Here is a 26,975-nt window from a genome sequence, read left to right on the forward strand (position 1 = left end):
CCCTTTGAGGATTGTGCCATCGTGCTGCCTGGTGAAGATGTGGACTGTGCTTGTGGTGAGGGGGAAATGGCTGGCACACACCCAAGTGAGTATCCCGCACCAGCTCATCCCTCAGATAACACTGTGAGCGTTTTGTCATCTGTTCCAGCCCTCTGCCCTGCACTAGTTTTCCCTATTCTCTTTCAAAGGCACATCTGGAAAACACCCTGGGAGACCCATAAGCGCCCCCCCAGGAGACCCAAAAGGTATCCCCCCTCCCCCAGCTCCAGGTCCGAGGGCACCCCGAATGATGATATTGAAATAAGCAGTCTTGAAGAGCTGTCACTGCGTTCACCCGCACCACCCACCAGCAGATACACGCACCTCGCTGGGACCTAGATCCAGAGCAAGCTTGGGGGGGTCACAATCTGGTCAACAGTGGGCGGAACCAGGGAAATCAGAGGTCACCGGTACTCAGAGGACGGATGAAGCCCACGCTTCGTCAGGTGACGAGCCTCCGGGTTCATCCCTGAATCAGTTGCATGAGGTGCAGTGATTGCCAAGGGAATACCAGAAAGGGTTGGAAGTAGGAAGGGATGGCAGTACGAATCCTCAGATAGTCACAATTTTACAGCACAAAAAGAGGCCCTTCGGCCATCGTGTCTGTGCCAGCCATCAAACACCTATCTATTCTAATCCCATTTAACCAGCACTTGGTCCATAGCCTTCTATACTATGGCGTTTCAAGTGCTCATCTAAATGTTTCTTAAACGTTGTGAGGTGTCCCGCCTCTACCACCCTTACAGGCAGTGAGTTCCAGATTCCCACATTAAATGGCCCGTATGCAGTGTCTGTGCCAGATAAAGTCCAGAACATTTTATTGTGTGACACATCTGTAAAGTACTCATAAACGTCAATTCGACTCTGTTTGAGTTTTGTTTGGGTTCACGTTTCCTGATCGTCTGTGTCCTTTCATCTAATAGAAACCAGGCGATATGAATTTGAGGTCACTGGATTCGAAAGAACATCTGTAAAACGTTACCAACTATTTGCGGCAATAGGTCATTCTTTATACAGCAAGACCCATCGTCAGTCGTACATGAAGCCTGCAGCAATACCTTTCACACACCCCGACAACAATGAATTATGGTCAATTTTTAACTTTTGCTTCCAGTCTATGGCTGTTTTTGAATGTTTTTATTTGAACAATGTGTGCTGATAAATCATCCAGGGAACTAAGACGGAGCCGAAAAGCCAAAACTGAACTACGATAGCTGAAGTAAATTCATTCTTGCAACACCTCAGGCGAGTGCTCATGTTTCCAACTCGGTCGCACTTTATCAGAAACCAGTCAGCAGTATGAAGAAACATTGACCTATCAAAGCTGAGCTCTTAATATGTTAGCTCTGCTATTGGGACACCTATGCGCATTTTGAATAAGTCCTGAGGTACAATCAATTTGACTGGAGACGAAGTTGAATCCAAGCTGAGGTTTTATTAGTGTCAGATGTGTGGCCTCCCACAGCAGCTGGCGAAATGGCTGCGAGCTGGAGGACACACATATTTATGACCCGCCTCCTGGGCGGAGCGAGCATGCAGGGGCCACAGGCGAACCTGTAGTGCAGGTTCTACCGTACAACCCCTAATATCAGAACACAGTGGTTTACCACATTCACCCCCCGTTAAAATTGAGTCCGGCGGGGGTGGTGGATAACTATATACAATTAGCATTTTTAATATTCACAGAGCAGTAAACAAAATGTCTCTTGGCATCCGGCGGGCCGGTCAGAGGTTCAGCCGGTCCGGTGCCTTGATGGTCCTTTGAGATCGACGAAGTGGCGACGGCGATGTTGGCGCTGTCGTGGTTGAAGTTGACTCCGGGAGCGTGCCGAAATCCTCTTCATCAACGGGGGTGGGCAGGGGGAGGATAGATGGTCCTAGGGTGGGTAATGGGGGCGGCGGGGGAGGGGAGGGTGGCGCCAGGGCGATGGGGGTGGTGTGGGGGTGGAACCTGCTGGTGCCAGGTCCCCGAGGGAGACGGTAACCTGGCGGCCGTCGGGGAACGCCACGTAGGCGTACTGTGAGTTTGCGTGGAGCAGGTGCACCCTTTCCACTAACGGATCCGCCTTGTGGAGCCGCACATGCTTACGGAGAAGCACGGTTCCCGGAGCTGGGAGCCAAGTTGGGAGTGATACCCCGGATGTGGACTTCCAAGGGAAGGTAAAAAGACGTTCATGTGGTGTAGTGTTAGTAGCAGTGCAGAGTAATGAGCAAATGGATTGTAGTGCATCAGGGAGGACCTCTTGCCAGCGGGAGGTCGGGTGATTCCTGGATCGCAGAGCCAGCCGGACGGCCCTCCATACCGTCCCATTCTCCCTTTCTACCTGTCCGTTTTCCCGGGGGTTGTAGCTCGTCGTTCTGCTGGAGGCAATACCCCTGCTGAGCAGGAATTGACGTAGCTCATCACTCATGAATGAGGATCCCCTGTCACTGTGGATGTAGGCGGGGAAGCCGAACTGAGTGAAGATAGAATTAAGGGCTTTAATGACGGTGGCAGACATCATGTCGAGGCAAGGGATGGCGAAGGGGAACCGGGAGTATTCATCGATCACACTGACGAAATATGTGTGTCGGTCGGAGGAGGGGAGGGGGCCTTTGAAATCCACGCTGAGGCGTTCAAAGGGGCGGGAGGCCTTCACCAGGTGCGGGTGGTCTGGCCGGTAGAAGTGCGGCTTGCACTCCGCACAAACCTGGCAGTCCCTGGTGATTATCCTTACTTCCTCGATGGAGTAGGGCAAATTTTGTGCCTTAATGAAGTGGTACAACCGAGTGACCCCTGGGTGACAAAGGCTGCCGTGCAGGGTCCGGAGTCGGTCTACCTGTGCGCTGGCACATGTACCTCTGGATAGGGCATCAGGGGGCTCGTTGAGTTTACCAGGGCTATACTTAATCTCGTAATTAAAGGTGGAGAGCTCGATTCTCCACTGCAAGATTTTACCATTTTTGATCTTGCCCCGCTGCGTGTTGTTGAACATGAAGGCTACCGACCGTTGGTCAGTGAGGAGAGTGAATCTCCTGCCGGCCAGGTAATGCCTCCAATGTCGCACAGCCTCAATGATAGCCTGGGCCTCCTTTTCAACGGATGAGTGCCGAATTTCGGAGGCATGGAGGGTGCGGGAAAAGAATGCCATGGGCTTGCCTGGCTGGTTGAGGGTGGCGGCAAGTGCGACGTCCGATGCGTCGCTTTCTACTTGGAAAGGAAGTGTTTTGTCTACAGCGTGCATTCCGTCTTTGGCAATATCAACTCTGATCTGGGCGGAAGCCTGTTGGGCCTCGGCCGTCAGGGGGAAATGAGTGGACTGTATGAGTGTGCGGGCCTTGTCCGCATAGTTTGGGACCCACTGTGCGTAATATGAGAAGAACCCCAGGCAGCGTTTGAGGGCCTTGGGGTAGTGGGGGAGGGAGAGCTCCACGAGGGGGCGCATGCGGTCGGGATCGGGCCCCATAACTCCCTTCTGGATCACGTAGCCGAGGATGGCTAAGCGGTTTGTATGGAACACACACTTCTTGTTGTACGTGAGGTTGAGGAGAGTGACGGTGCGGAGAAATTTACCGAGGTTGGCGTCGTGGTCCTGCTGATCATGGCCGTAGATGGTCACATTGTCCAGGTACGGCAACGTGGCCCGCAAGCCGTACCGGTCGACCATTCGGTCCATCTCCCTATGGAAGACCGAAACCCCATTGGTGACGCCGAAGGGGACCCTAAGGAAGTGATATAGCTGGCCGCCTGCCTCAAAGGCGGTGTATGGCCAGTCCGATTTGCGGATGGGGAGCTGGTGGTAAGCGGATTTCAGGTCCACCATTGAGAAGACCCGGTACTGTGCAATCTGGTTAACCATGTCAGATATGCGTGGGAGGGGGTACGCATCGAGCTGCGTGTACCTGTTGATGGTCTGGCTGTAGTACACGACCATTCGTTTTTTTTCCCCAGACTTAACCACTACCACTTGAGCTCTCCAGGGGCTGTTGCTGGCCTCGATGACTCCATCCTGAAGCAACCGCTGGACCTCGGACCTGATGAAGGCCTTATCCTGGGTGCTGTGCCGTCTGCTCCTGGTGGCGACGGGTTTGCAATCTGGAGTTAGATTGGCAAAGAGAGACGGAGGATCGACCTTTAGGGCCACGAGGCCGCACATAGTGAGGGGTGGTAAGGGTCCGCCGAATTTAAGTGTCAGGCTCTGGAGGTTGCACTGGAAGTCCAGGCCGAGGATAAGTGCAGCGCAGAGGTTAGGGAGGACGTAGGGGCAAAAGCCGTGGAACGCTACGCCTTGGACTGTGAGCGTGACCGTGCAGTACTCCCGGATGGGATCCGGAGGCCAGGGAGATACTTTGATTGGTAGGGTGTACCTTAAGGGAGCAGCGCCTTACCGTATTTGGGTGTACAAAGCTCTCGGTGCTCCCGGAGTCCAGTAGGCAGGAGGTCACATGGCCGTTGACTTTCACGCTGGTGGATGCGTTGGTCAGATTATGTGGTCAGGACTGGTTGATTGCCATGGAGGCAAGCCATGGTTGATCGTCGGGTAGTGAGGCGGCCATTGAGTTGAGGTCCTGGAAAGCTGTTGGTATCCATGTGCCGCGGGGTGGACAAGATCCTGGGGATTACAAAATGGCAGCGCCCATGGAACGCACTTTGCGGGGGTGGAGCAAGATGGCTGCGACCATGAAACGCACGTGTTGTGCGGGGGAGAAGATGGCGGCGCCGGCTGGCGTGTAGCGCAGGCGTATTGGGTGGGTAGCGCCCCCGCTGTGGCGGCTGCCTGTGGGGCCCATGAAGCATAGGAGGAGTGGGCCTCGCGATTGGGGCGTAGGACTGGACATTGCGCAGGGCGACCATCATGGAGAGCGCTAGTGTTTTAGTCTCAGCGAGGTCGCGCGTGGCCCCTTCTAGGAACCGCTGCCTGATAACATCGGACCCAATCCCAGTTACAAATGTGTCCCGCATAAGGAGATCTAAGTGCTCCTTAACTGTAACGTCCTGGCAGTCACAGTCCCGCACTAGTGGGATCAGTGCCCTCCAGAAGTCCTCGATTGACTTACCAGGTAGTTGAGTACGCGTTGCGAGCGCGTGTCTGGCAAAGAGCGTGTTTGTCTTCTGTTCGTAATTTTCTTTGAGTCGAGTCATGGAATCAGTGTAATTGGGCGCATCCTGGGTCAGCGGGAAGAGTTTGGAGCTGAGTCTGGAGTACAAGATTTGAATCTTCTGAGCCTCTGGAACAGGGATCGGCACCGCGTTGATATACGCTTCAAAACAAGCTAGCCAGCGCTGGAAGTCCTTTCTGGCGTCGCTTGTGTGTGGATCCAGCTGCAGTTGATCTGGTTTAATCCGGAGGTCCATCTTCTGAATCAGATACTAATAAATTGAGGCACGATCAATTTGGCTGGAGACGAAGTTGAATCCAAACTGAGGCTTTATTAGTATCAGATGTGTGGCCTCCCACAGCAGCTGGCGAAATGGCTGCGAGCTGGAGGCCACGCATATTTATAACCTGCCTCCTGGGCGGAGCTAGCATGCAGGGGCCACAGGTGAACCTGTAGTGCAGGTTCTACCGTACAACTCCTAATATCAGAGCACAGTGGTTTACCACAAGTCCGATCTATTTGCCCTAGGTAATTAACTGGCTGAGTTTGTTATGTCCGTTATCTCATGGAAATGTAGGAATTAGGAGCAGCATGAGGCAATTCCGCCCTTCGAGCCTGCTCCGCCATTCAATCAGATCATGGCTGATCTCTGCCTGCCTGACTGCCTCTGATGTTGTCACTCTTGAGAGGCATTGCAAGGACAGTATGAACTTATTCCCACTCCTTACTTTAGTTTAACACACTCCTGTCGTGTATGATGGAAACCATGAATAAACATGACAGCAATTGAGGAGAAAACTGCGTTCTGCCACCATGTGCTACTTGAAATAGCTTCCATTTTGCCACAGCATCACTGAATGTTTACCGCACAGGAGGAGGCCATTCGGCCCATCGTGCCCTACATTTGCTCTCCAAATGGGCAATTCACCAGGTGCCATGATATCACACCGTGTAGTTCCAATTGGCTGCCATTTTGTGGAGCTGTATTCTGTACGAACATATATATTATAGCAATGATATATTCTAATGGACTAAATTACTGTATGATTGAATATTAAATATTCAGATCCAGTGAAATCCAAATGCTTTGCTCTTTTTTAAAAAGGTAATACTGCTTTGGAAAAATACCTCAGAGAATGCTTCACACTTCAGATTTGGTTGTCAACTGAACTGTGATAAGTGGACCCTTATTTACTGTTACTATTAATCACACTCTCAGAAATTAAATGATACAATAAGTTGAAATTCCCCCAATCTTAGCATTTGAGTCTTCTTGCAGGGATGAAGGTTCCTTTAACCTTGTGTAATGGGGCCTCTGGCAGCAGGTGGCGATGTTGGAGGAGAGTACCAAGCAGGGGAACTGTTCGGCCCTTGTGGGACCCTACCTGTGGGAGCAGTGTTTTTGACCAACTGAGAGGTGGAGCCAGAGGTGAGGGAGGAAGCAGGAAGGACTAATCCAGGGCTTGTGATTGGCAGGAGGCCAGAGCGGCTTGAGGCACCTGACACTGGATAAGGAACCAGGGAGGGAAACGGAAATCAAGTCAAACCAAGTGACATCACCCCGGGTCTAGGACACCTCATGAGAGTGAGGGAGAGAACTAGACTGCAGCTAAGAAGAGCAGAGCAGAACAAGCCAGAACATGCCTAGTGTGTGACTATGTTGAGGATCCGAGGTCCCGAACAGGACGAGGTGTCGGCAGATAATATTCTCTGTAAAGAGTTTGTTTCTGTGAGTTACACTGAGGGTTGATACCGCTTTGATGCCAGTGGCCTTCGTGCAGTCTGTGTGCTTAAATCCCACATTGTGTCTTGGTGTAGTCAGCAGGATTCCACTAAACATGCATCAGGTTATGGAAAACAAAATGGAAAGGCACCTGGCCATGCTCGAGCGGACAGTGAAAGAACTGAAATGGCCGCGAGGGAGGCTGACATAGCTGCAGCTTTAGCAGAAGTGCCAGCTTCACAGGCTGAAGCTGGGAGTCACAGCAGTGACCAGGAGGTGGCTTCCAGTGTGCCTTCCTTCAACGTAGCAGGGGAAGCATGGAATAGTCCATCACAGATATTGTAACTGCAGAAAGGTAGGAAGGAAGCTGGATAGGTTTGGGAAGACCGGAGATGCCCACATATCCGACGGCCGAGGAGTGGATCAAGGAGCACAGCTAGTCTTGGCATCCAGGGGCCTCGATGACAGGGAGAAGGCAGCGTTCCAGAATACTCTAGACTCGTGAGAGATGCCAGAGGACTGGAGGATTTCAAATGTTAAGCCTTTGTTCAAAAAAGGTTGTAAGGAATTATAGGCCAGTGAGTTTAACATCAAGCATCTAGAAACAATATTCGGGTTAGACGTCCCATGGAAAAATGTGGGTTGATTGGGATCAAGCATGGATCGTGTTTAACCACAAATCTTCTGATGAGGTAACAGAAAGGGTCAATGAAGGTAATGCTATTAATGTGGTGTATATGGACTTTCAGAAGGCATTCAATACAGTGCCACACAACAGACTTGTGAGAAACATTCTACCTCATGGAATAAAAGGGACAGCAGCAACGTGGATAGAAAATTGGCTGGATAATGGGGAGCAGAGGGTAATGGTCAATGGATATTTTTCATGCTCGAGGAAGGTTTGTTGTGATGTCCTCCAAGAGTCAGGATTGGGGCTCTTGCTTTTCCTGGTATATATTAACCATCTAAATGTTGGAATGCAAGGGACAATTTCAAAGTTTGCAGCTGACACAAAACTTGGGGCCATTGTGATGAGGACAGTGTAGAACTTCAAAAGGACATTGATAAGTCGGTGGAGTGGGCAGATAGGTGGCAGATGAAGTTCAATGCGGAGAAGTGTGAGGTGTTACATTTTGATAGGAGAAACATGGAAAGACAAAATAAAATAAGGGCTAAAATTCTAAAAGGGCAGAGGGACCAGGGTGTACATGTGCACAGATCATTGAAGGTAGGAGGACAGGTAGAGAGAGCAGTTAATAAAGCATATAGTATTCTGGGCTTTATTCAAAGGGGTATAGAATACAAGAGCAAGGAGGTTACGCTGAACTTATACAAGACATTAGCTAGACCTCAGTTGGAATAATGTGCAGTGGCGTCTTGGTATTGACCCTGGATTAGTAGTCCAGAGACCCAGGGTTAATGCTTTCCCGACATAGGACCATGGCAAATGGTGAAATTGGAATTCAACAAAAATCTGCAATTAAAAGTCCAAAGATAACGATTGTCGTAAAAACCCATATGATTCATTAATGTCCTTTAGGGACGGAAATCTGTCATCCTTACCTGGGAGGAGCTTCCATCAGGAACTTCCAGTTTCAGTGTCCGTCCTCCAACCTCAGAGTGTTCCTGGATGTCCATCTTCTTTCTTTACTGGTGGGTCAGTGATGTCAGGTGCCTTTTCAATCTTGCACCCAGGTATGATGGTGGGACGCCCATCATCATGCCCACTCCAGCACTGAAGATGGCGCAACCTCCTTCCCCACCAATGCAAAATTAATTATGCTGGGAACTAAAGATATGCTGCGGGATTCTTCATCGGCGGGATCCTCCGCCCCGTCGGCAACGCACCGACGCCCGAGGGTGGTGGCCTACAATGGCAAACCACATTGGCCGGCTGCGAAAACGTAGAAGCCCGCTGCCGGCGAGGGCGCACCACGCAGTAAAACGGGGCTGGTGGGACGTAGAATCCCGCCTGTGGTGTGGTTTCCCATCAGCCTCCGCAGCAGAAACCCCATCCCCTGCCCCCCCCCCCCACTCATGGGACTTTGTCCTGATGGGTGAATTCCAACATTCAATGTGATTCTGCGATTGGGCAGCACTTGTTAAACAATCCTGATTGTGCTAAGAATTACACTGAAGACCGGTTTAAGATTGTCAGTCAGCTTCGTAGTGTGGCTCACTCACACATGCTAGAAGCCACATATATTCACACACAGGATACTGTCCATTGCAGAAAGAGCATATCCAAACTCTGCATCTTTTTCAGCTAAACAGAGGTTCAGCGAACAATCATTCCCTGGTTTATGCCCCAGCATAATGCCTTGACCAATCAGTCGATCTGGGCCCATTTTGAAATTCAACAAAGCTCGGCAGCTAACTGCTCCATGCTGCATTCGCTATTGCGACGCCTCCACCAATCAGAATCTACTTGCCACCCAATCAGCACTCTCTTCTCATGCATTTTAAATTGTTGTTCCCCGTTACAGTTTTGCCATTTCTTGCGAGCTACCCTGATCGCGAGCAAGACGGAAAGCTCGGAGAGTGTGTCTCTTTCCAGCAACAGACAGATATGTTGGCATTATTGTACGGTACAGAATCAGGTTGTGAAACAAACTAACCTCCCTTTGTCGGTCATGGTTGACAGTTTTTGACTGAGCTGGTTTTATATCCAGCTGCGAATTGAATACTAATAACACTCCAGCAACCAGGGTAACTGAGTTCTAAGCCAGACACAGTTTTTCTGCGAAATCAGAATTGCCACAGGGTAACCTCAATATCAATAGCTGTTAAACAAGTCTCCATTTAAGAGTAATGGAGACAAAAATCCTGGAATCATTTAAGAAATGGTCAAAGCTGTGATGGATGGACTGTCGGCTAATTTTGGATCAATGAGCGAGGATGGACCCCAGTGACCTCTCTCATCCTGATCTATCTTATGAACTGGAGAAGGTGATACATCATCTGTATCAGACTAAACCACTGAAAATAAAAGGCCGGCAGAGAGAGAGCGAGACTGAGAGAGCTATTACCTGCTGCTGAAGCCAGCTGAAGAGGTGTTTCTGCACAGTTATCTTCCCCGGAATTAATAAGTCCACCTTCCACGTTGGCCCCAGCATCAAGCAGAAGCTGTGAGGATGAAACAAAAATAAATTTCAATGAAGAGAAACTTATTTCAATATTGAGAAATAAAAAAGAATTAGAAGTCGATTAATTTAGAGAAATGAATTCCGGGTGTATATATTTTTTCTCTTCTCACCTGCGAATGCAACCTTTTACTGTTGTACAGTTGACAGACAAGTAATAACTTTGTATATATCACTACAGTAATCATCCTTCATATTCAAACTTAATCATCCTTCATAGTCAAACTTAATTATCCTTTATGTCCAAACTTAGCCACTACTCCCAAGTAAGTCAACCACAAAGCATCTTTTAGTTGGACTCAATTCGGACCAACAAAATTTCCAGCAAGGATCATTAAATAGTAAAGTGCAGTTACTGTGTTCTGGCTGTTCCAACCCCCACCCCCAGCGTTGGTGGGCGCTGATCCGAAAGCGATGTCCCAACCCCTGCTGGCGGTTGGATCGAGTTTCACGCCTGCTTGTCAGCGGGAGGCTGTAAATGAATGTTAATGAGTCCCATTTGCCATCGGGCCCAACACCCTAATCTCTGGTCCTCCGTGATTCTCCGGTCCCCTGGCCAGGAATCACGTGGTTGGGGAATACTACAGGTCCCACCAGATGTGAGCCTGACGTGGTGGACCTCACGGTGGGCCAAGGGGTTAAGTCCTTAAGGGAGTTTCCCCAAAGTCCATTCAAAGGCCACCCCTCCCCACAATGCACAAATGACCACTGCTCCTCTACCAAACCCCCTCTCGCCCATGCCCCCTCCCCCCTAGATACCCCCTAAATAGGAGAACCCCCCCGTCAAGAGACCCTCCCTTAATAGGGGAACCACCCCACCGAATCCCCTTTATAGGGAGACTCCCATGGCACCCTGAACTGAAGGATCCTCCCCAGAGAAACCCCCTAACTAGATGGTCAACCACAGAATTACTAACAAGAGGGATGCCTCCAGAGACCCTGTACCTGAAGGACCCCCCCCCCCAGAGATTTTCTAACTAAAGGGTCTCCCCACAGAGCCCCCCTTACTAACGGGACCCCCGTCCCAGAAAAGAGCCCCCTGTCTGGAAGCAAGAGAGCAGTCCAGCCAGAGCCAGTGAAAAGAATTACAGCTGTAACACTTACCTGGAAGCTTCACGCCTCCATTCCTGGAAGGAGAACATCTGTGACATGTGTTTAAACCCCTCAGATCTATTAGCTGCAAGCCATTCATTCATTTCTAATAGTGCGCTGTGATTGACAGCTTCCACAAAACAACTGCAGCTTTGATTCATTTATCTCCCTTCATGGATGAGTGACTCTGCTGAAACCCCAATGTTTACAAAAATCAACCATATCAAAGAGCGCTAAATGAATTGCGGTCACACTTTTGGGTGATTGGAATGTACTTAGTAATTGGAATGAACTTACATCTCTTTGATGTGGTTGATGTTTGCAAACATTGGGGTTACAGTCACTGGTCCATGGAGGGAAATGAATGAAACAAGGCTATTTTGTGGAATCCGTCAATCACAGGCCACTACCGCAGGTCTTCACTATTGGGCCGCCCGCTCAAAATGGCGGCCTGATAGTGGGATTCCCTCAGGAATCCATCGTATTCCATGCAATGCATAAATTTGTATAGCAAGGGATATGGAATTGCTTCCCGATTTGCGCTCCCAAGGGGGACGTAAATCAGCAGATATTCTCCTCTGGCGGGAGAACAAAATAGTCTCCAAATGGAGAGTCTCGCCCAACATGGATGAGGACAAGCTGCAAGATTTTCTGGCACTGAACCAGAGGCCTTTGTGCAGAAGCTGAAGTTCAGGAGAGAGTTCCTCACAGAGGGTCAGGGGGTCCGCCAGAGAAATTATGTAAAGGCAGTTAGACAAGATAGCCAGGGTTCTCAGTGCCAGGGGTATAACTCCGAGGATTTAGATGCAGTGTCTTTAAAGTGCAATGACTTCATACGAACGCATCTTCAAATGCTATTTCCCACCGACTATACCACTAGCCTCAGGCCGTGCTCAATACATCAATCACCTCCTAACAATCTCTATCAAACACCACTCATATCCAACATTCATACTTTCACCTCGCCCTCACACACGCACACTGCTGCAAGCCACACTCACAAATGTTGCACATACTGCCAGCTGTTCAACCATGTCAGCCACATCATCCAAACACATTGGACCCACACTCAGTGACACCATTTCTCTCGCAGAATTTGAGGCAAAACTGGAGTTACAGCTGGTGTTGAAAGTATGGGTGAGGCACAATGGCCTGTCCTTCCCTGGTGGAGGAATCAGTGCCGGTTATCATTGGAGTGGCTATTACTGAGGGCATGGCTAGCGGCAGGACTGATACCTTTGAGAATAATCATATCTTCACACTCATTATGAACACACAATACTGGCTGCTTTATGAACTGCTCTTTCAACCTGCCCTGTCACCTTCAATGATTTATGTACACATACACCCAGGCCTACTCCTGCGCCCCCTTTTGCAGTTATGCCCATTGTTTTATATTGACTCTCCAATATTTTGCGACCAAAATGAATCACTTCACATTTCGCCACACTGAACGTCATCTGCCAGATGTCTGCCAATCTACCAACTTGTCTATGTCCTTTTGAAGTTCTGCGCTCTCCGCACTGTTCAAGTTTTGTGTCATCTGCAAATTTTGAAATTGTGCCCGGCACACCAAGGTCTAGGTTACTAATGTATATTAGAGAGAGCAAGGTGTCCAACACGGACTCCTGTGGGACTCTGATACACACCTTCCTCCAGGCCGAAACAATCCCCATTAACCATTACTGTTTCCTGTCACTTAGCCAACTTTGATCCATGGAGATGAAACAGTTGTCAGACTTACCGTATTCTAGTAAAAAGGAGCATTCAATGATCCTGTGAAGATACCTTTTTACATGAAAATCACCAATTACAAACATAAATATTGTTAAATGGCCACGTTTAGCAAATCCCATCGGTACCAAGCCCACCCAACCATTTAGTCCCGATTATCTGATACCTGAACAACAGGGATATGTCCATGCAGAACGGCAAAGGTGAGAGCGGTCCAGCGTCTGCTATCTGGGTGCATTGAAGGGTATCTCTGAATATTGCTGGGAAGCTAAGCGGAGAAGATAAAGAATTGTTCAAATGTCAGGGCCTGGTGTGAGTTTTTGAGAAATCTGATAGTTACTAATCTAAAGTTAACGAAGACTCACTGAAAGATCCAAGTTTGCAGAAGCATCAATTAACATTTGGACCATGGCTTCATCTCCAGCAGCACAGGCGCACATCAACGGTGTCATTCCCTGTGCAAATCCAGCGCAAAAAGTTGTGAGAAAAGGATTGAGTATAAACGATGCAACAATATTAGAACACACACGATACTATAACTGATTAGCAATAGTCCTGGACTTTGGACTGGCAGAGAAATTACATTTGGGTTGTAGTTACATTTTACATCTTTTATAAGCCCACAAAGGGGTTCACACCGAGAAGTGCAAAGAAACTTAGTTTATTTACAGTAACTATTATATACGTCACAAGTAGATCCCAACTGGGTCTGCCTTGCCTGTGCCTAACTGACCGGCTTTATAGACCCGACAATTAACATTGTTTTGAGGTCCTCCACCCCTTTAACAGGGGAGCTAATATTCTTCAAGGTCCACTGGGGAGTTAATTGTTCTCGCCCCATAAGGTACTTTGGGTTATAACAAGATCATGATTGTAGAAAAAATATGGGGAAAGCAACTACTTCTACTGTATGATAAGAGGATGCTGATTGGTTCACAAGTGGATTCTGATTGGTAGAGATGTTGGCATGGAGAATGCACCAGTTGATGGTGACTGACAAATAACTTCCAAACATTGTTTGAAATTTAAACCAGGCAGCATGACCCTGATTGGTCAAGGCATTGCCATGAGGAATGAGGTCAGCGAATGGCTGCCACTTATTTTGTTTAGCTGAAACAAGCCAAATGTGTGTATCTGTCCTTTCTGTCAGCAAAGAACAGGGCCCTGTATATTAATATACATAGCTTCCAGTACACACAAATACGTCACATTGCGAGCTCAGCCAACAATCTTAAATTGGTTTGTCAGGTTAATTCTTAGCACGCTGAGGACAGCATGGTGGCATAGTGGTTAGCACTGCTGCCTCACAGTCCCAGGCCTTGGTGCCTGCTTGTATGGAGTTTGCATGTTCTCTCCATATCTGTGTGGGTTTCCTCCGGGTGCTCCGGTTTCCTCCACGGTTCAAAGATGTGCAGATTAGGTGGATTGGCCATGCTAAATTGCCCCATAGTGTCCAAAGGTGAGGGTACTGGGTTGGGTGCTCTTTTGGAGCATCGGTGCAGACTTGTTGAGCCGAAAGGCTTCCATCTGCACTATAGAGATTCTATGATTCAGCAAATGGTGTCCAATCGTGGAATCACATCTAATATTGGACACTATTTTTCAAGCACTGGCTGGTTGGGAATGTTCTGTACCTTGTCCATTGTGAACAGTGACTAGGACATGCTGTTTGATATGATTCTTTGGCACATATGGCATACATACCTAGCATCACACTGACGCTGAAATAGACGCTGCCTTCAAGCCAAAAAGACATCTGCTTATCACAGAATGGATGTTGTTTGTGGGAGCTTGCTGTGCACACTACCTGCTGTGTTTCCTGCATTATAACAACAACTACACTTCATATCATTGACTTGAAAGGGTTTGGGGACAGCCTGAAGTTGTGAAAGGTGCTATACAAATTTAAGTCCCTCTTTCTTCAATTTTTCAAACACATTGAGATGTTTCTTAGAATGTTCAAAGGTACCTTGGCAAGGATGGTGTACAGCATAAATTAGAATGATCAACGGACTTATTATTGTTGCTTAGAATTCCCTTTGTACGGTGGAGATCTGAAAACAAGCGCCGTTTACCTGGTTGTCCATTGTGTCTACACCATCCAGTCCTAAGAGTTCTATGGCTTGATTCACCAAATCTGTTCTGCCGCAGCTTAACATGCGGAATCCGAGGTCTTGCTGGAACTTGGCCGTAGCAGCTTTTGCGTCGAGTCTGCGAAATGAACTGAAGCAGTCTTCAGTTCTAATAAAAAATATTATATTTGTTTGTACAGACAGCGAGTAACTCAATCCATTCAAACAGAACCTGGTATCTTTTTCATCGTTTGTACTTCCTCCCCCTTTCTTTTTCCCTGAAGATGTTGACCTCTTGTTCCATTGCGACTGGAGAGAATTCTCGTTTTATGATGGTTACTTCCGTCACTTACCCGAATGATTATTTTCCAGGTATGTTCCCGTAGTGAATTCGAAAGACATCCTTAACAGCAGAAACTTAATCCTAGCAGGCACACGAATATTCTGCCAGCAGCAGAAAGCAGACTTTTCTCTCCTTATCTCAGGGCTGAGCATATTGACCGGATTAGCGGGAGAGGAAATGTGAAAATTCGGCACAGAATCAGGGCCTGTATATCTCGGTTGCCCATTCCCTTCCTCAAGAGAACCACTGGAGAAGCTTCAATGAATTTCGATAGATTTTCCTCCTCTCCGGAGTTATTTTTGCTGGTTTATGAAACCCGGACCAGTAACCAAGAATTTTAAAAATTGCCAACAAAAAAGCAGCGGTGGAGATTCTACCCAAATGTGTTAATTTTTATTTTTTCTTTGACTGAATTTAATAAAATACAAAATATCCTTCCTAAGGTGCCGTGCCCACAGTACTCCAAGTGGGGTCAAACCAGGGATTTGTATAGCTGCAGCATAACCTCTGTACCTTTATATTCCAATCCTCTAGGTATAAAGGCTAGCATCCCATTAGCCTTTTTGATTATTTTCTGCACTTGATCCTGGCAGTTTAAGGATCTATGCCTTGAATCCCCTAGTCTCTTTGGACACCCACTATACCTAACCTTTTTCCATTTAGAAAGTACTCTGTTCTGTTTTTTTATGGTTCAAAATGGTTGACCTCGCACTACCAGGGCAGGTCAAAGGCTAGGAATTCTAGGGCAAGTTACTCACCTCCTGACTCCACCATCGTCAAGGCACAAGTCAGGAGTGTAGTGGAATATTCTTCATTTGCCTGGATGAGTGCAACTCGAACAGCTCTCACCATCCAGGACAAAGCAGCCCGCGAGATTGCTCCCCCTTCCACAAACATTCAAAACCTCCCCCGCAGATGAACAGTGGCAGCCGTGTGTACCACCTACAAGATGCACTACAGTAATTCACCAAGGTTCCTTAGACAGCACCTTCCAAACCCATGGCCGCTACCATCTAGAAGGACAAGAGCAGCAGATACCTGGGAACCCCACCACCTGGAGGTTCCGCCCCAAGTCACTCACCACCCTGACTTGGAAATATATCATCGGTCCGTCACTGGGGCAATATCGTGGAACTCCCTCCCTAACAGCACCGTGGGTGTACCTACTCCTCAAGACCTCAGCGGTTCAAGAAGGCTACTCACCACCATCTTCTGAGGGGTAACGAGGGATGGACAATAAATGCTGATATAACCAGCTTCACCCACATCCCATAAATGATTTTTTAAAAACTTGCTTACATTGAATTCCACCTGCCACAATTTTCCCCATTCATCTAGTGTGTCTATACGTCCTTGCAATGTTGTGCTATTATCTAGACTGTCTAGAATGCCACCTAATTTTGTATCATCAGCAAATTTGGATGTATGACTTTCAATTCCATCGTCCAAGTCATTAATGAATCGTGAATAATTGAGGCCCGACACAGAGCCCTGTGGTACACCACTGGTCACCACCTGCCAATTAGAGTAATTACCCTTTAACCCTTCCCTCTGTGGCCTGCCACTCAACCAATTTAATAATGGGGAAATGGCAGACATGGAGAACAATTACTTTCCCTCAGTAAGGCTGACCTTAACAGGTTGAGGCAGAGATTGTCCACGGTAAACAGGAAGTGTTGGGTGGGGTTACTGGGTTATGGGGATAGGGTGGAGGTGTGGTCCTTGGGTCGGGTGCTCTTTCCAAGAGGCGGTGCAGACTCGATGGGCCGAATGGCCTCCTTCTGCACTGTAAATTCTATGATCTCCATTTTCAGCTTTTTGTGGGCCAACATTGCTCTTGATCACCCCATTCCCTTTGTATAACTGTAACATTTCTTCTTATTGATTTTGATGTCCCTTGCAAGCTTCCTTTCATGATCCCTTTTCGCAGTTCTTATAAGCTGCTTTGTGACCCTTTGCTGGTCTTTGTATCTATCCCATTCGTCCAGATTTGGGCTATGTTTTGTATTTTCATAAGCCCTTTCTTTTAGTTTTAGGCTGTCCCTAACATCTTTAGTTGTCCATGGCCGTTTATTTTGTGAAGTGGAGTCTTTTCTAAATATTCTCCACTGATCTTCAGTCATTTGACCCATGAACAGATCTTCCCTGTTTACCGTGGACAGTTTCTGCCTCAACCTGTTAAGGTCAGCCTTCCCCAAATCTAAAATTCTAGTATCTGAATTGTGCTTTTCACTTTCAAACGCTGCAATTCAATCATGTTGTGATCACTATTTGCTAAATGTTCACGCACAGCGTGATTAAATTAGGCTCATTACTCATTACTAAATCCAATATTGCCCATACGCTTGTTGCATCTGGAAAACATTGCTGCAGGAATTGCTTCACAGCTCCAGGGTCCCAGGTTCGATTCCGGCTTGGGTCACTGTCTGTGCGGAGTCTGCACATCCTCCCCGTGTGTGCGTGGGTTTCCTCCGGGTGCTCCGGTTTCCTCCCACAGTCCAAAGATGTGCGGGTTAGGTGGATTGGCCATGATAAATTGCCCTTAGTGTCTAAAGTTGCCCTTAGTGTTGGGTGGGGTTACTGGGTTATGGGGATAGGGTGGAGGTGTTGACCTTGGGTAGGGTGCTCTTTCCAAGAGCCGGTGCAGACTTGATGGGCCGAATGGCCTCCTTCTGCACTGTAAATTCTATGATAATCTATGATGAAACTATCCTGGACACATTCTAGAAATTCACTACCTTTCTGACAGGTGCTTGTCTGCTGCTCCCAATTGATGTGTAAGTTGAAATCCCCCATTAATAATACTCTGCCTTTGCTGCACCCTTGTCTAATTTCTGCCTTTATACAATCTAACACCTCAGAACTACTCCCAGGGGGTTGATACACAACACCCATTAGTTTTAGATCCTTTTTTGTTCCACCCATGTGGTCTCCACTGGATGCTTTCCCCTCATTATATTCTCCCTCGCCATTGTGGTAGTAGTTTTTCTAATCATTCAGATCTTTCTTTTCCTCTGAATATCCAGGTCCATATTTGTCATCTAAGCAGTGTTATGTTAATCTCCATGACATCTAAGTACATTGCTCTGTTCCTTAAAACACCCAGAACATGTAAAAGCCGGATGACTCTAGAATGGTTTCTACAGATTGGAAGGTAGCTATTATAACCCCGCTATTCAAAAAGAGAGCTACAGAAAAAACAGTGAGCCTAACGTCGGTAGTAGGGAAGTTGCTAGAGTCCATTATCAAGGATTTAATAGCACAGCATTTGGAAAGCAGTGGTATCATCAGACAAAGTCAGCATGGATTTACGAAAGGGAAATCATGCTTGGCAAGTCTACTAGAATTCTTTGAAGATCTAACTTGTAGAGTTGACCAGGGAGAACCGGTGGATGTGGTTTATTTAGACTTTCAGAAGGTTTTCAACAAGGTCTCACATAGCAGATTACTGTGTAAAATTAAAACACATGGGATTGCAGGTGGTGTCTTGAGATGGGTAGAAAGCAGGAAGCAAAAAAATTAGAATAAATGGGTCTTCTTCTGACTGGCAGCAGCAGGAATCTGTGCTAGGACCCCAACTGTTCACGTTATATATTAACGAGGGATCTAAATGTATTACCTCCAAATTTGTAGATGATACAAAGTTGGATGGGAGGGTGAACTGTGAGAAGAATGCAGAGACGGATTTGGGTAGGCTGAGCGAGTGGGGCATATACATGGCAGATACAGTATAATGTGGATAAATGTGAGGTTATCTGCTTCGGTAGCAAAAATAGGAAGGCAGATTATTATTTGAATGGGTGTAAATTGAGAGAGTTGAATACTCAGCGAGACCTTGGTGTCCTTGTGCATCAGTCGCTGAAAGTAAACGCGCAGGTACAGCCGGCAGTAAAGAAGGCAAATGGTATGTTGTCCTTCATAGTGAGAGGATTTGTGTATAGGAATAGAGATGTTTTACTGCAATTGTATAGGGCATTGGTGAGGCCACACCTGGAGTATTGTGAGCAGTTTTGGTGTCCTTATCTGAGGAAGGATGTTCTTGCTATGGAGGGAGTGTAGAGAAGGTTTACCAGGTTGATTTCCTGGGATGGCGGGACTGTCCTGTGAGGAGAGACTACATTGGTTAAGAATATTTTCATTGGAATTTAGGAAAGTAAGAGGGGATCTAACAGAATTAGACAGGATAGATTTACAAAGAGTGTTCTCGATGGTGCGGGGTCAAGAACTAGGGGTCACAGTTTCAGGATAAGGGGTAAACCATTTAGGACTGAGGTGAGGAGAAATTTCTTCATCCAGAGAGTGGTGAATCTGCGGAATTCACTACCACAAGAAAGTAGTTGAGGCCAAAACTTTGTGTCATTTAAAGAGGGAATTAGATATAGCTCTTGGGGCCAAAGGGATCAAGGGATATAGGGGGTAGGCGGGATCAGAGTATTGAACTTGATGATCAGCCATGATCATAATGAATGGCGGAGCAGACTCGATGGGCCGAGTGGCCTAATTCTACTCCTATGTCTAATAGATCAAGGGACATAGGGGGAAGGCGGGATCAGAGTATTAACTTAATGATCAATCATGAACATAATGTATGATGGAGCAGGCTTGAAGGGCCGAATGGCCTCCTCCTGCTTCTATTTTCTATGTATGACTCCTCCCCTACACCTCCGCCCACATGACAGGTTAACTTTCAATAAGAATCACACATACTTCAGTTGCCGTGGTTCACAATCCAGCCCTGGCAGCAGTAAACGGGCTGTCTGTCTCACATCATCACTGTCGACAGTTAAACTGCGGCGATGCTCAGCGTGAGTGATGGCTACTCTCATCCACTCCATTAGGGGAGGCAGCAATATGAACGGCCTAATGGAAAGCAGAAAAGAAAAGCTGATTAATAAAGTGTCGTGAAACCAATTTAAACAATCACAGAACTCACCCTCAAACAGGACAATGCATCAGGCAGACCAGAGATGGGAGTACTGTGTCCAGTTTTGGTCACTGAGACACAGGGGAGCGATAGATGTGTGCACTGTAGTTCAGAGATAGATTATCAGGTTGATCTCTAACATCAGATGCTTGAGGTATAAACAGCAATTGGAAAAACCTGCATTTCAGACTCAAATGAGGTATAAAACACCTACTACAACTGCAACTTATACAAACCACTATATAAACCACTATATAAACCACTGTATAAACTGAAACTTACATAAACTGCAACTTATATAAACCACTATATAAACCACAACTTGTTTAAACCACCATATAAACCTCAATTTATGTAAACCACAATATAAGTTGCAGCTGTTTAAACCACTATATAAATCACAACTTATATACACCACTATATAAACTGCATCTTGTATAAACCACTATGTGAAATTTATATACTGCAACTTATGTAAACCACTATTAAAATGATATAAACTGCAACATATATAAACTACAAAATAAACTATATAAACTGCAACTTATATAAATCACTATATCAACTATATAAATGCAACTTATATAAACCACTATATATACTGTATAAAATGCAATTTATATAAATCTGCAAGTTATATTATCCACTATGCAAACTATTGTTAGGGAAATAAAGGTGGTTTTAAGGGCTTTATATTTGGATTGGTAATCATTAGAAATAAGGTATAGTTTTAAGTGGGTTTAGTTTAATGTTTTTGCCTGGAAGGGTAAAACCGATAGTTAGATTCATGCTGCATAAAGATGTGTGTATGTGTGGGGGTTTGTTTCAAATCCAACAATGATTCTATTGTTCTTAGAGAGGGCTACGGTGTTAAGAATAAACAAACAAGCAGTAGTTGCTCAGCAACTCGGGCCTTGTAAGATAGAGAAGCTTTTTAAGTTTTACTTTAGCTAGTTTGATTGCCGTTGGAGATAGGTAGAGAGAGAAAGCAGTTCTCATAGTTCTGCTAGAGGCAGCTGGTTTTAGAAAGCTAGAGAGGGAACATCTCTCATAGCCTTGCTGGAAGAAAAGTCATACTATGGTGTGTGATTCAGAAAACCGGTGGCAAAAATCAAAAGTCTCAGCAGGTCACCTGAAGGCCCTCCCCTGATGCTCCGCCTCCAATGGGCCGAGTTCACGACGGCGCGGTTCACTCATGGTCTCAGCCGTGCGGGAACCCGGTGTGGCGGCTACGGACTATGTCCAGCGCCGCCACAGTCGGCCGGGAGCCGTGCTGCTGGTCTGGGTGGGCTTCCGCCAGGTCTAGGGGGACTGGTGGGAGATGCCCTGGGGATGGCGAGGGGGTAGCCTAGGGGGGCACTATCTGGCAGGTCAGGTTCACGCACGGCCGGCGCCATGTTTTATGGCGCGACCGCTGTAGATCGGCACCGTGTGCATGTGCGGGCACGGACCCGGCTATTCTCCAGCCATTTATTTTCTGGAGACAAAGGGTTTTACGCGGGGCGGCTGCTTGCTCCTCACCGGTTGCAGCATCGGTGAGGGGGCGCCGTTGATTTTGTCCACAGATCCTCCGTACGTAGCCTCAGAATCGGAAAATCTGGCCCCACGGTCTCACGCTGGAGCTGAATTGCACCTCATTGCGCTTTCACCATGGAAATTTATGCATGGCAAGAATTGTGAGGGTTTCCCAAAGGAAATCTGCTATCAGGCCGCCATTTTCACCTCTGGCAGTACAATTTAGCCCCCCACCCCAGGATCTTCTGAGTCCCCCACCTCCTGCCCAATCCACACCCACCCAGACCTCAAAATAAAGAGATATCCCCCAGAGACTCCTTAAATAAAACAATTCCCAGAGATTCCCTAAATATGGAGAACCTCAAAGAGACCCGCAGAATACGGGGATCCCTCCACAGACAACCCCCTCCCCCCAGAAAATGGAGACCCCACATAGCTCTCCAGAATATGGAGACCCCCAGACCGCCACCCCCCAGAATATGAACCCCCCCCCCCCTCCCACAGACCCCTCACAAGGGAGACCCTGTCAGGATTCCCACCAGAAGTGAGACTCCTGTCTGGAGGCAGTCCAGACACAGTGAATAAAATCACTGTTTTAACATTCACCTGGCCTGCCTCACCCAGGCATAGGAGGCACCACCTGTCAATTCCTGGAAAGAGAAAACCAGTCAGCTGAGTTTAAACTCCCTCAGATCTTTGAGCTGCAAGCCATTCATTCAGTTTTCTTTGATATTGATATAATTAGGCTGTAATTAAAGCCTCAAGATCGAGTGAGTCAGAAGTGTTCCAAGTTTTTGACAACTCCTGGACCACTTCAAACAGAATTAAGTACTTTCCAAGCACTTCCCGATTGAGTGATTTTGAAGTGGTCAGCTAGAAATTGACAGCAATCGATTCAGTTTAAAGTGGTCCACGAGCTGTCAATAAAAACTTGATGTCTCGAAACAACACTTCAGAGTTACTCAACCGTGAAAGAATATGAATGGAACAATGGGGAGTGTGTAAGCTGTTAATCACAGCCTAGTAAATTCAATATCAAAGAGAATTGAATGAATGACTGGCAGATCAAAGGTCTGAGGGGGTTTAAACATAGCTGACTGTTTTTCTCTTTCCAGGAATTGACAGATGCCTCTGCTGGGGGAGGGGGGACGGGACTTCCTGACAGGGGCATCTCCTCTGGAGAGCTTATTCACAAGGCCCCAGGTCCTTCCCAGTGTAACACAGTGGCTCTGGACCCAGAATCACAAAACTGCTCTCGTGCAGAAGGAGGCTGTTTGGGTATTATGTCTGCCCTGGCTCTCAAAATGTGTATCATGACCTCGTGCCATTCCGCTGCCTTTTCCCAATAACCCTGCAAATTGTTCCATTCTAAGGCCCTCTTGAATGCCTCAATCAAACCTGCCTCCACCGCACCTCCAGGCAGCCCGTTCCAGGTCCGGACCACTCGTTGCGTGAAAAAGTTTTTCTCGCAGCACATTTGCTTCTTTCGAAATTCACTTGAAATCTCTGCCCTCTTGTTCTTTCTGTCAGACAGTTTCTCCCTGTCTACTCTGTCATGACTTTGAACATCTCTATTAAATCTCCCCTTAGCCTTCTTCTCTCCCGACCTCTCCAATCCATCCTCATCACAGCCGTTTCTCATCCCCGGAACCATTCTTGTAAACCTTTTCTGCACTCCCTCCAATGTGTTCCTACAGTGTGCCGCCCAGAACTGCACGCAATAATCCAGCTGAGGTCTAACCCGTGTCTTGTATACGTTCAGCATAACCTCCCTGCTCTTGTGTTCTTTGACCTTTTTAACAAAGCCCAGAATACTATATACTTTATTAACTGCTCTCTCCGCCTGTCCTGCTGCCTTCAGTTGCTCCTCCAGTGCAACGCCGCAGCATCGGGGGAGTGAAGTCATGCACTAGCTCCGGTAAACCGAGAAAGTTTAAATGTCTCAGCCACTTTGAGAAGCCACGAGGAAGGTAAGTGTATGAGGGGGTTGGACAAGTTGGGTGTGGGAGTGGGCCAGTGGTCCAGGGCGGTGGCAGAGTAGTCGGTAGTCGGGGGGTCTGAGAGGGTAGCTGGGGGCTGGGGAGGATAAACAGGGGGTTCTGGGTAGGTGCACTGCTAGGGGCGGGTGGTAGTCAGTGGGGTATGGAGTTAGTTGGAGGGTGGGGAATGAAGTTCCTCAGGATAGTGCCCGAGGACCAACGATCTTCAGCTACTTCATCATTGACCTTCGCTCAATCATAAGGGCAGAAGTGGGGATGTTTGCTGATGACTGCACAATGTTAATCACTGTTCTTGACTTCTCAAATACTGAAGCAGTCCATTTATAAACGCAGCAAGGTGTGGACAATCGCTGACAAGCTACATTCGCGCCACACAAGTGCCAGGCAATGACCATCTCCAACAAGAGAGGATCTAACTACCGCCCCATAACATTCTATGACATCACCATCACTGAATGCCCCAATATCAACATCCTGGGGGTTTCCATTGATCAGAAACTGAACTGCACTATCCATATTAATACGGTGGCTACCAGGGCATATCAAATAGGAATTCTACAGCGAGTAACTCGCCTCCTAACCCCACAAACCCTGTCCACCACCTTCAAGGCACAAGTCAGGAGTGTACTGAAATACTCTCCACTTGCATGGATGAGTACAGCTCCAACAACATTCAAGAAGCTCAACACCATCCAGGACAAAGCAGCCCGCTTGAATGCTCCTCCTTCCACAAACATTCAAACCCTCCAACATGGATGCACAGTAGCAGCCGTGTGTACCAGCTGCAAAATGCAACTTACCAAAGCGCCTTAGTCAGCACCTTCCACAACCCATGACCACTACCATCTAGAGGGACAAGGGCAACAGATACATGGGAACACCATTACTTGCAAGTTCCCCTCCAAGCCACACACCATCCAGACTTGGAAATATATCAGCATTTCTTCACTGTCACTGGGTCAAAATCCTGGAATTCCCTCCCCAACAGCACTGTGGGTGTACCTACACCACGTGGACTGCAGCGGTTTAAGAAGGCAGCTCACCGCCACCTTCCTCGGGGCAATGATCTGCTCTTCCCCTCCCCACCACAAATAAATGCATCCGCCTCACCCCATGGGGTTTCCACTAGGGCCAGCCCCTGGCTTCACCCCAGCACAGGTTGGCATTGCCAGGTGGCCAACCTGGACAGGTCCCTCTGCCATCCCCGCCCCTCCCCGGGGGCCTCTCCTTACCTCTGCGCTGCCAGACAGAGCGCCTTGTGAGGCAGCACGGTAGCACAGTGGGTAGCACTGTTGCTTCACAGCACCTGGGACCTGGGTTCGATTCCCGGCTTGGCTCACTGTCTGTGTGGAGTCTGCATGTTCTCCCCGTGTCTGTGTGGGTTTCCTCCGGGAGCTCCGGCTTCCTCCCACTAATCCCGAAAGACGTGCTGTTAGGTAATTTGGACATTCTGAATTCTCCCTCCGTGTACCTGAACAGGTGCTGGAATGTGGCGACTAGGGGCTTTTCACTGTAACTTCATTGTAATGTAAGCGTACTTGTGACAATAAAGATTATTATTATTATATTGACTGCTTCTCCTTTGGCCAAAAGCTGGTGTAAACCTGGCCAATGCGATGTCACATGAGCGAGTTAAGAATATTTAGTAAAGGGGGGAGGAGTTGAATCATGTGACGGCGGGGGCCGGTTAGAGATATTTGAATCAATGGAAATCTATTCAAATGAGGTTCTTGCCCTTTGTGGGCGTGGGCATCGTGATGTCGGCAGTGAGGGGCGGGAATAATCAGGAAGCGCGATCTCTCCGGAGGGAATCTCACTTTCCGATTCTCGTGGGACTTTCCGCCTGCGTCCCCGAACCCGCGCAAACCTAGTGGGGGCTCAAAATCTCCTCCTGTGATTGAAAGGATTTTGGAAGTATCTTTTTTATTAGGTTTGCCTAATTCGTACTTGTTCGGAAATCACCCGAAGTACTTCATAAAAACAGATGCTGCAACCAGAATTGTGGATTGACAGAGAAATCCGGTCACCTTGGAGGAGAATGAAATTGTCTTGGGTGCAAAATGTTCATCCGAATTGAGCTCCGATAATAGCTCTCCATCCGAAACCTTTCTCTGTCTTTCCTCTTTCAAGACGTCGATCAACTTTTGTGCATTTCCGGCATTTTCAGATATTATTTAATCCGAAGCAACTCTCTTCATGGAGCTGCAATACCACCGGCTGCGGATTCACCTCCTCTTTGATTAAGCCCAACCACTATGTTTTCCAAACGTTCAACAATACGCTTGCATCCTCAAAAGAGTTCCCAGAATTCTCGGGAATCCCATGGAGGATTTTCCGAGGTTATTGAAGGTGAATAACGAGTCTATGAACAATACCGCCAGGAAGCTGAGGCAGTCAGATGTGTCCCTTGGCAGAGCCCACTCTTTGTGTCGCTTGTTTACAGAGACAGATTAGATTTTTTTCTATGTTTGGAACGCAACCCATTGTGCAAACTTTAAATGGCTTTTCCCAAGGAAAAGGTAACGTTTGGCAGCTGGCGCGTGCATTTTAATTCAATAAAGGAAGAAAAAGAGGATATTAGCAAATTAATGACACAAAAAGAGCCAGTCCAAAAATACCCGGGTCACTCCAGGAGACGGTCACACTATTCACTCCAATAAAAGGCAAGTGTCGTTTTTTTCTCCGACTTTGACTGAATCAACAAGGATGAAGTGGAAATGAAAGACTTGGGATGACGAGGGTCGGTATCTCTGAGCTGAACATTTTTCAAAATAACCTGGGCATACAACCAGGCAGGTATATTACAAGTACAAATTCTGGATTTGGAATTGGAAAAGAGTATTTTTGTGTGCTATTGGGGGATTAAAACTATGCAGTTTGACAGCAACTCCCAATGTGCCAAAGCATTCATATAAAATCCATACGGGTCCGGATTTTCGCTCCCGGATCGGATGCCCAAAGCCGAGAGAATCTCGGCTCCGTGCCCAAAATTTAAAAATAAATAATAAAACAGATTGCTCCAGACCTCACCCCTTCACCCTCCAAACACTCACCATCCCACATCCATGTCAACCCATGGCACCGCATGCACTGTACCCACCGCCCACAGTCTTCCATACCCTCCATGCCAAGCTATGCTCCTCTGCACACCCTCACTGCACTTTATATCCCTGGGCCTACTCAGTGCCAACACATGTCCCCAATCCACCTCCCTTTTCCCATTGTCCCTACCATGCCAACTCATCCATCACGGGCATAGCTCAGGACTCATACAGAGATGAGATAAGCATAGAACTATAAGAATGCAAGTG

General features: G+C 47.4%; 1 protein-coding gene across 2 annotated transcripts in view; it reads right to left on the reverse strand.

The window, feature by feature from the left end:
- Positions 1–26,975, reverse strand: part of abtb2b (ankyrin repeat and BTB (POZ) domain containing 2b) — a 389,054-nt gene that overhangs the window by 36,710 nt on the left and 325,369 nt on the right. For both annotated transcript variants that reach the window (XR_011933118.1, XM_072466583.1), the window contains exons 5-9: positions 19,933–20,085; positions 14,886–15,051; positions 13,176–13,265; positions 12,977–13,078; positions 9,871–9,967 (exon numbers count right to left, since the gene is read on the reverse strand). Coding sequence is in view for 1 of the 2 variants with exons in the window: in XM_072466583.1 (XP_072322684.1) it covers positions 9,871–9,967; positions 12,977–13,078; positions 13,176–13,265; positions 14,886–15,051; positions 19,933–20,085 (608 nt within the window). In the remaining variant the exon portion in view is untranslated. The remainder of the gene's footprint in view (positions 1–9,870; positions 9,968–12,976; positions 13,079–13,175; positions 13,266–14,885; positions 15,052–19,932; positions 20,086–26,975) is intronic.

This window comes from Scyliorhinus torazame, chromosome 10 (assembly GCF_047496885.1).
Source record: "Scyliorhinus torazame isolate Kashiwa2021f chromosome 10, sScyTor2.1, whole genome shotgun sequence".
In the NCBI taxonomy this organism is placed as follows: Eukaryota; Metazoa; Chordata; class Chondrichthyes; order Carcharhiniformes; family Scyliorhinidae; genus Scyliorhinus; species Scyliorhinus torazame.